Below are 10,237 nucleotides of genomic sequence, written 5' to 3'. Positions count from 1 at the left end.
GTTAACTGGAGGTCAAGAGTCTCATGGACTTTTCTGTCCAGGCTGGCTTCGAATCACAACCCTCAGCTCTCAGCTTCCTGAATAGCTAGGCTTACAGGCATGAGCCACCGGTGCCCAGCGTAGCTCATTTTTATTAGCTTATTGGCAGGTGGCATTCACTGACAGGTTGGTCTCACTCAAAAGGCGATGCACTTCCTGTTCACCATCTCATGTCCTCATGCTCACCCTCAGCTCATCACTTCTGTGACTGCTTGAGGATCGGCCCCGCCCTCTGCAGCGACGGGCGCGGGGTCCTCCGTCCTTGGCACTCAGCTCCCTCCCGTTCTGGCCCTCCTCCTTGCACAGCCTGCTTGGCACATAGGCATTCAGGTGTGTGTGTGTGTGTGTGTGTGTGTGTGTGTGCATTCGGTGTGTATGTGTGTGTATTTTATTGTTTCCAAATCCTTACTGCAAAGAACTGGAGTCAAGATGCTTTCCAGAAAGTACCTTACGTAAGCCACTTTCTGTCTCTTACTATTAGGCAATTTATGGCTCTCCTAGGAATATTACAAAAAAAAAACCCTCTCTCTTTATTAATGGGTCCTTTCTGACAAGTCAAAGAAACATTATTTTAGTACAATTTTTATGGTGATTATTATCTGCTACAGTTTTATGTATTTTAATTATTAACTTACTGATTGTATCTTGAGGCCTTTTACACAAAGGATGCAATTTGAATAATGCTGTGGTAAAGCTATTTAATCTGTTTACAGCTGTCTTATGTCTTATTCCAGCCAGCAGCAGCTCCTTTCTCTGCATAGCAGGGCATGCATTTTTGTGTAAATATTGTTTTTGAAAGTCATATTTTATTCCAGTTAGATTTTCATATCCAAGGTCATTTATTGAATCTTGTGTATTTTAAGGATAATTTTTACCTACTCTATAGTATGTATGAAGTTATTACCTAGGGGAAAAAAAGGAGAATGCAAGAAGAGGGTAGGGCTAAGGGGAGGGAGGGTAGAGGAACGAAGAGGAGGTGGGAGAGAGAGAAGGCAGTCAGGAATCCACTGCATATCCCACAAAACTGAGAGTAAGGGAAGGGCTGAGTTGAAGGGGATAAGAACGGTGAGAACATTGATCAAGTACACTGTATTCAGAAACTTCTTTGTTAAATGGCCACTCCTTTGCTATAGCTCTCAGATTTCATAAGCCTATTTGTCCAGTAAAGGAAAAAGGTATGTAAAAACTTTATGCTTAGAAACTCTTAAGGGAATAATGAACAGGGAGAGCCTATGAGGGAATAAGATTGGAGAGCTGTCGAGGCCCTGAGTGCTGTGTCTGCCCAGGCCTTTGCTGCAGCTGGGCTGGCCACGCGCAGTGCTGGGAAGGGCACTGAGCCCAAGGCCACTGGCCACAGGCTTTTGGGTCTGCCTTGGGGAGCTCTGAGGTCTGTAATTCAGAGCAGCCCCTTAATGTGTCAGATCACAGGACAGTGTTGCGGGATGGGTGAAATATTGTAGGTATATGTTAGCAACACTGACTTAACTTTTCATCTGTGTTACAATGCATTCTTCTCTCAATTAGTACAGTCTACATGGGATATGTGACTGGTGTCTGCCCTTCAGTCTGAGAAAATAGAAAACATAATAATTCTTGGGAAATATTGTCCAGTGCTGCTTAAGCTTCAAAGTTCATATTTTTAACATATTAATTTGGTTTAAAAATAATATCTTCAAGCCAGGCACTGGTGGCTCATGGCTGTTATACTCGCTTCTCAGGAGGCTGAGATCTGAGGATCATGTTCAAAGCCAATGTGGGCAGGAAAGTCTGTGAGACCCTTATCTCCAATTAACCACCAAATAGCGGGAAGTGAAACTGTGGCTCGAGTGGTGTGAGCACTGGCCTTGAGCACCAAAGCTCATGAACAATACCCCGGCCCTGATCTCTAGCCCCAGAGTGGACACAAAAAGTTCATATACATTGCATGTTCAGGTCTGGAACTCTGGGGCCACTCACAGGGGAATTCAATCTCCCTTTGCTACTGACTGGCAGTGCAGGTTTCTTGGAGCAAGTCAGCTCATTCCCTGAGCCTTGATTCTGTTATCTATAAAATACTGCTTGTTTAGTATTCAAGGACTAAAGCAGAACAAAAATATACAAAGCAGTGATACTCTTTGTGCAGCATGTGGAACACAGTAAGTGCTCAGTAAATAATTATTATGGTTAGAAAATCACTGCAGGAAATAAGCCACAGGTTTTGAGCTGTGGATTCAGAGTTGCAGTGAGGGTTGCACACTGCTGGCGCCCAGTTGTGACTGGTAAGTGCTCATTGCTTTTCGGTGAGATGCAAAGAACTTGTGTGTCAAGTTCCTCCATCCCCAGCTTGGAGGCAGGAGAGCACCCTGCCAGTCATCATCCATTTGCTGCCCCTAAGGAAATGCCCGTCCAGGGACAAGCTGTGTCTGCTGGGGGCGAGGGGCAGTGTGGCCTTGGGTGCATAATTGAATGAAGGGGATGGACTCCTGCAAGGAAGGAAGTGAGGCCATGTGCACAGTCTTCCCTTGTCCCTGTCCTCAGAGATAAGCACGTTCCCTCCCTCCCTCCCTCCCTCCCTCCTTCCCTCAAGTTTCACTCATCAGATACAATGATAAAACAATAAAGTGCCTGTGTTCCCTTGCATTAAGGTATCAAAAGTATAAATCAAAAATACATGAAAAGCAGTTCCTCACATTTTTACCTTTGAGTCATTTCCCTTTAGAATACCTGTCCTTTCTGGTAAGAGATTCTGCATACATTTAGAATTTTATTTAACTAGCATTTTGACTTTCAAGATGGCAACATTAGGAATGACACATCTTTAAATTATCATTGAAGCTGAACTTGATATGTGTCAACCTGGTAATGAACAGGACTGGCGTGTCTGTGCGCCTGTGTGACTAACGGGACAAAGCGCTGAGCGAGGAGCAGCACAGGCAGCCTCGCCAAGCCACGTGTGCTTGAAGGTCCAGCAGATCTGGGAAATTGGTTATTACTCATTGGGTTTGTGGTATCTGAAGTCTTGGGTTCATAACCCTGACTTCTGTAGCGTCTGATTCGCTGGCCATTGATAGAAAAGTGTGCATTTTAATGCACTGTCAGTGACCACTGGAGGGCAGCTGGGGTAAGTTACCACTTACCACCTGCTGTTCTCTTCCAAGACGTTTTGACCTGAGTCTGCTGGAGAAGCTGCGGCAGATTCCAGCAGGTCTCGTGACATCATGCAAAGTGCAGTACAGGCAGGAAAGACTCAAACGTGACAGTTGTTTCTCTATGTGGTAAGAGCACAGTGCTCTTATACAAGGTTGGTCTAGAGCTCTTTGCGCCTAGAAGCGTGCGTGCCACTGAAACAGCAGTAATGCTTGCATGAAATGCGATGCCCCACAATTATAGGGATTTTAGGGATTGTTTGTTACAGTTACCTCAGTGACTTGCCAAAACTTTAGACTTATACATAAACTTTCCCTAGATTGTAAGTAGTACAAGGAAGAAATGTTCCGGTTTTCCACCCAGTACTAGATTCACGTCTAAGGCCCTGTGAAACACACATTTACTCAATGTAAATTCTGTGTGACAGACAATGCATGCCCAGAAAGAAGCTGTGTCTGCGGGGGGCGGGGGGGCGGGGCCTTGGATGCATAATCTAACGAAGGGGATGGACTCCTGCAGGTAAGGTAGCAAGGCCATGTGTTCTTCTTCCTCCGGTCTCTGTCTTCCAAGATAAGCACATGCCCTGACTCTCTCCCTCCCTCCAGGCGGAGGGTCAGCTGCTCTGGAGAGAAAGTCTCCCTCACCAGGAGGGGAGAACATGACTTCCAGATCTCTGTCATGTTTATAGGCAATAGCGACAGCACGGATTCCTCAGATGCCACCGTGCCACATTAGGGCAGCATGCCCTAACCACATCAGTAATGTCATAAGACATCCTTTTGATAATCGAGGTAGATTTTTATGGAAATACTCACTGTGGGTTAAACTGGTCAGATAAGCAAACTATGAAGGGAAATGGATTGAAAATTAACCTGGGAAATAAATAATTAGGGTGAAGCTGATCTAGCAGAAGTGAAATAAACGTATATCTAATTCTTAAAAATATTTACTTAAATCACAGTTCCTGCATCTGTGAATAGGAGAGCCTCTGCTTAGAGACTGGAGGCCCACTCAGATCAGCCAACCTGTTCAGCCTCTGCTTAGAGACTGGAGGCCCACTCAGATCAGCCAACCTGCTGTTCAGCCTCTGCTTAGAGACTGGAGGCCCACTCAGGTCAGCCAACCTGCTGTTCAGCCTCTGCTTAGAGACTGGAGGCCCACTCAGATCAGCCAACCTGTTCAGCCTCTGCTTAGAGACTGGAGGCCCACTCAGATCAGCCAACCTGCTGTTCAGCCTCTGCTTAGAGACTGGAGGCCCACTCAGATCAGCCAACCTGCTGTTCAGCCTCTGCTTAGAGACTGGAGGCCCACTCAGATCAGCCAACCTGTTCAGCCTCTGCTTAGGGACTGGAGGCCCACTCAGATCAGCCAACCTGCTGTTCAGCCTCTGCTTAGAGACTGGAGGCCCACTCAGATCAGCCAACCTGTTCAGCTTCTGCTTAGGGACTGGAGGCCCACTCAGATCAGCCAACCTGCTGTTCAGCCTCTGCTTAGGGACTGGAGGCCCACTCAGATCAGCCAACCTGGGAGCAGCCTCTGTTGTAAACTTGGCTAAGGCTTTCATCTTGCTTCTCCTGTTTCTGTGAATGAAAAGACCAGCTTATCACACCGCACTGACTCATCTTGGACCAGACTTTTCACATATTTGTTTTATGATGGCTTTTTTTCCACCAGTGAGGTAGAAGGTGACACCTCTTACAGTCTGAGAAGTATAGAGCTTTGAGGCGGTTGTATGTCATTCCATGAACGGTCCACTTCAGTGGTTTCAAGTTTGGAAAGTCATAGTTGGAATATTCCTCTGTCATTCCTGTGGCATTCCTAACAAGAATAAGAAAGACTTTTCTAAAACAGAAGTACCACGAGTCAAGAAGTTCACCTTCGATCTGTCCCTTCCTAACTCCAGGCACACTTGACTATCAGCCATAAAAATGACCACACAGCCCCAAAACCTAAGGCCATTTTCCCTAGGTTGAATTCCTGGAGAGCTTTATTTAAACAGGATGCTATGTTATCGTATTCACTTTTAGGAATTTGCTTTATCCTTTTCGTTAACAGAGAATTAAACCTTAAGACTGAATTTTCAGCCCTCTGATATATCAATCTATATTTTAAACATATATCACAAAAGAAATTCTCAAAACTCACGCCAAGCTGGGATGCAGCTGGGTGGGGTGCAAGTAAGCGGACACTTATAGATGGGTTGCAGCCACTGGGGCCGCCCCCTGGCAAGGGTGAGCCCTGGCTCTCCCTAGTCCTGCACGTAATGGTGATTTAAAAGGTGTTCACCCAGTGAACATTCACTGAGCAAGTGTTAATGTGCCACAGTCCCGGAAGCTAGGTCGTGTAGCTTAATGCTGCCCTGGATGACAGATGCATTCCAGCTCTCAGATTCGGGTTCCCAGTGGTGAAGAAGCTAACTTTCCTAAGGCCCCAGATCCCATTAATTAGTTAGTGCGCAATGATGTGATTTCCTGTTTGCCTTTGACAAGAACTGAGAACGTTTTCAGGAGTGGAGATGGAGAGTGTGTGTGCTGCTTGTCCACATGGAACTTTTAGGGTCTGCAGTTAACACTTCTTAAAAAAGAACTGCTGGGAGTATAGTCAGATATATGTCATTGGAAAATATAACCTATTGCACAATTTCACCTTTTTGATTTTACACAAACTAATTTGCATAGGTTGTATACATATCATTGCAGTATATGATCGTAATATTACAGTATTTTACAGTTAACACTTAGTTGGAATTGATGGGTTCCAGGGTCTTTATTGATAGTGCAGAATCAGGAAAAGAAAATGAGCTTTGGAATCATACTTAGCTATGTGTGGTTTTCAACTCTGCCATTTATTTAATTGCTGGATTATGTTGAATAGCCTCATTCTTTTGAACTTCTGTTTTTTTCGTGTAACCTCAGAGGAGAGCTGTGATGATTTAAATGATTAGGATTACACCAAGCAAAACGCTTGGTGGCACCTCCATGCCTTTCATTGAATGTTGGTTCCCTTCTCTGCCTTACTTCACTCATTTCAAAGTTCCTCTGTTGGCTTATTTTGTGGGCAGGGAGGCAAAGAATGGCTTCCAAAAGAAGGCCGTTGGGGTAGTTCATTTGTTCACCGAACATCTGCTGACAGCTTGTTTGTAGGGTGGAAGCAAGGGAAACATTAACTATTGTAAGAGGTATTTGAGAAATGGAGGGTGGGATGTGGAAGTTAATGGCAGCTAGGGGAAGGAGGTAACGAGTTAACCTGATTTCCATCTAGTGTAATTTCTGAAAATAATTAAAGGCAAATGGGGTATTCTTTCTTGGAAAGGATTATTCTTAAATATTAGCAGTTGGCCTTCCTTCTCTGTAGGTTTGTATCCATAGCATCAACCAACCTTGGATCTGTACTGCCCCTCCCTTGCCACTGTTCCCTGAGCAGCACTGAGTCAGCTGCCGCTGTGGTATTGTCATTGCGTGCGGCCAGGTCACCCGGAGTTGATGCGGGGTTCCTGGGGAACACGAGGCTCGGGGCAAGCACTGAGCCTTGTCTGTGGACTGCTCCAGCACCAAGTGGCAGATTCTGGGCTCTGCTGGGGTCTTGGCACCAGTTTTCCAGGATGCCCAGGGACCTGGAGATTCTGAAAACATTGTTTCCTGTAAGCTTTGTATCTTCCTTAAAAAAAATTTATTTGTATCACATAGACCCCAGTGGTATGAAGGATGTGAATGTATATTCTCCAAGGTACACTGAGTTGTAGAAAATTCCACTGCATTCTTCTTTCTAACTGGCAACACCAGTGCCTATTGGGTAACTGTGCCTCTCTTTCTCTCAATCAGTTTGATAAAGGTTACTCTTACAATATCCGCCATAGCTTTGGAAAGGAAGGCAAGAGGACAGACTACACTCCTTTCAGTTGTATGAAGATCATCCTCACCAACCCGCCAGGCCCAGGGGATTATCATGGTAAGTGGTACTCCTTCCAGAGGCCCAGCTCTGCCCAGAAAACGGACACTGTAATGGCCTTTGCATTACTGGCAGGACCCACTGTGGCTCCTGTCAGCCATCAGTGTCAAGCTGATCACTGGTACTCTAATGGTGATTTGTTATGTTACTGAAGTAGGTCAGGCAAGAGAGGCTCATTCAGCTGCACTGCAGTTTGTGCTGGACTCAGTTCCTCAGCTTTCGGTTCCCCTGGTTGTCTGCTCCTCTGTCTTTCCTGTGTTCTGCAAGGGTCCTAGAAGGCAAATACAGGATTTTCAAAGCTTCTTAAAACGGACCACTTTTTTTTTTTTTTTGGCCAGTCCTGGGGCTTGGACTCAGGGCCTGAGCACTGTCCCTGGCTTCTTTTTGCTCAAGGCTAGCACTCTGCCACTTGAGCCACAGCGCCACTTCTGGCCGCTTTCTGTATATGTGGTGCTGGGGAATTGAACCCAGGGCCTCATGTATACGAGGCAAGCACTCTTGCCACTAGGCCATATCCCCAGCCCGTGGGACCACTTTTTTTTTTTTGGCAGTTGGAGGGCTTGAACTCTGGGCTCTGTCCCTGAGCTCCTTTGCTCAAAGCTTGTGCTCCACGTCTGGTTTTCTGATGGCTAAGTGGAGATTAGACTTTCCTGCCTGGGCTGGCTTTGAACTATGATCCTCAGATCCCAGCCTCTTATACGTAGCTAGGATTACAGGCATGAGGCACCAGTACCCAGCCAACCACGCTAGTTTTGGTTCACTTCCAGTTAACAATCAAATAATTGCAAACGTTATTTTTAGAAAGATACTCCAGGTATCCAGAGTGTTCAACAAATTACATAATCATTGATGTAACTAAAGAAATTCAGACTCAATGAAATTCGAAGTGAAGGAAATGTTTCAATATCACTGCAGTCTCTTAGATCTAAGATTTCTGTGGAAGTGTCCTGTTTTTCCATCTCATTTTCCTCTACAACTCTCCCCAATGTATGGGTTTTGGTCCACACTGAAGAAGCATTCAGTGCATACTTGAAAGTAGAGTGTGTTACATTTCTCAGAGTTTGCACATTTTTGTTTTCTTGCATATTCTCTGCTATAGGCCTTTTGTGTAATTTTTACAGTAGAAAACCATGAGCTTTTGTAGTTTCTTAGGTAAACTGTAGAATCACTCTGTGGCTCTCTGTTGGCAAACGTAAAGCTGTTTTTCTCTTCCTGGTGAGCGGACTCCTTAGCCTGGAGCCTGTGGTAGCCTAATAACCACACAGCCACGCTGTCATTTAGATAAAGAAAGAAAGCACTTGCACCCATGGGCAATTAGCTTCCTTATTAATAAGCTGTTGAGCAATTCCGGGGAGTTAGGCAGTCTCTGGAGTGTGGCAGCGTGCTGGGTCTTGGGTAAGTAACCATGTTGGTGTGCTGCATGTTTTCTCTTGCCAGGGTGCCCTTTTCGTCACAGCGACCCCGAGCTGCTGAAGCAGAAGTTGCAGTCATACAAGATTTCTCCCACGGGCATAAGCCAGGTAGGTCAGAAGGTGCTATGTCCTCCATCAAGAACTAGGGAAGGGAAAGAGAATATTAACATCGAGAGGTAAAGGATAAAAAGACAGACGACTCCAAAAGCAATACTTACAAAACCATTTGGTGTAAACCAACTGAACAACTCATGGGGGGAGAGGGAAAAGGGGGTTAGAATGAGGGAGGAGGTCACAAGTTGAACAAGAATTGTACCCACTGCCTTACGTATGAAACTGTAACCCCTCTGTACATCACTTTGACAATAAATAATTATAAAAAAAAAAAAAAAAGAGGGCAGGAGTGCCGCCCGTGTAAGCCAGCATCGTGCGGTGTCAGGCCTCACTGCAGAACTGTCGTCCGCATGAATGAAGAAGCTAAAGCCTCCACTCCAACTTGGGGGTTGGACTCTGGAAATTCCATGTTTTCTGTTGGCTATGTTGCATTTTTATTTTTCTTGGTAGGAAGATAAGCTAGCGTCCCTTCCCCAAGCGTCAGTTGGTGAATTCAGTGGTAGGTTTTAAGATTCACTTCTCTTTCTAGTCAATAGTATGTCTAGGAGATGTGACTATTTCTTCTGTAATTACTAAACCAGCACAAATGTTTTTCATCATTTTGTAAAGATCATCAGGCGTGGTGATTCTGAGCTGGTTTGCTTTCACCAGGTGAAAACCCTCAAGTATGCCAAGCACAGGAAGAATTAGTGCCAGCGCCGGGAGCTGGAGTTTGGGGCTCCCCCTTCCTTCTGCCTGCTCTGTCCTCTCTCTTCCCCAGAAGCTCAGTTCTTTAACCCAAAATGTTGGTATTAATATGTACTGACAAATCCAATATTTGAGGTAGAAATTTAAATTACTTCATAAGAACCTTTTTTCTGGTACCTGCTTTACTCTCCTAAATCATGGTGAGTGCTTTGATAAAAACAGTACATCAGCCAGGCGCCGGTGGCTCATGTCTGTAACCGCAGCTACTCAGGAGGCTGAGATCTGAGGATCGAGGTTCAAAGCCAGCTAGGGCACAAAAGTCCCCAGGAGACTCTTGTCTCCAATTAACCACTCAGAGAAAGAAAAACCCAGAAGTAATGCTGTGGCTCAAAGTGTTAGAGCACTGGCCTTGAGAAAAATAGCTTAGGGACAGCTCCTAGGCCCTGGGTGTAAGCAAAAGCTAGCAGCAGTCACTCGACATAGCAACCCCTGGGAGACAGCTGAACTCCATTGTTCAAGACAGTCCCGCGGGGATGAGCGGACCATCGGGGGAGAGGACGTGGCCTTGGGACACGGGCCTGGCACGAGGCTGACAGGAGGCTAGTGTCGTCATGCAGTACAGTTGTCAGTGTATGTCCTGGCACTCCCACTCTGTAGACAAACAACCCTGACAAGCCTGCCCTCAAGAAGGTGGGGCAATTCCAGGTTACAGTGTAGGCCAGTGGTAGCACACTTTTCTATCATGTGCAAGACCATGAACAATTCTGGATTAAACCAAATGAAACAACATAATAGACAAGAGACGCCCCATCCCTAGGACTTAGCTAAAGTGTCAAGAGTATGTTGTGGGCAAGGCTGGAGCAGACTCGAGAGCCCCAAGACCAGATGGGTGGGAGCTGGGTTGTCAAGCA

At 45.7% G+C, this 10,237-nt stretch overlaps 1 protein-coding gene across 1 annotated transcript in view; it reads left to right on the top strand.

Annotated features, from left to right (window-relative positions):
• The window catches only part of Prim2 (DNA primase subunit 2), an 82,554-nt gene that overhangs the window by 63,046 nt on the left and 9,271 nt on the right, over window positions 1-10,237 (top strand). Inside the window, exons 11-12 of the mRNA XM_048347561.1 lie at window positions 6,987-7,113; window positions 8,551-8,633. Coding sequence (XP_048203518.1) covers window positions 6,987-7,113; window positions 8,551-8,633 — 210 coding nt within the window. The remainder of the gene's footprint in view (window positions 1-6,986; window positions 7,114-8,550; window positions 8,634-10,237) is intronic.

Source organism: Perognathus longimembris, chromosome 6 (genome assembly GCF_023159225.1).
Source record: "Perognathus longimembris pacificus isolate PPM17 chromosome 6, ASM2315922v1, whole genome shotgun sequence".
NCBI lineage: Eukaryota > Metazoa > Chordata > Mammalia > Rodentia > Heteromyidae > Perognathus > Perognathus longimembris.
This window is presented reverse-complemented; position numbering and strand designations above follow the sequence as displayed.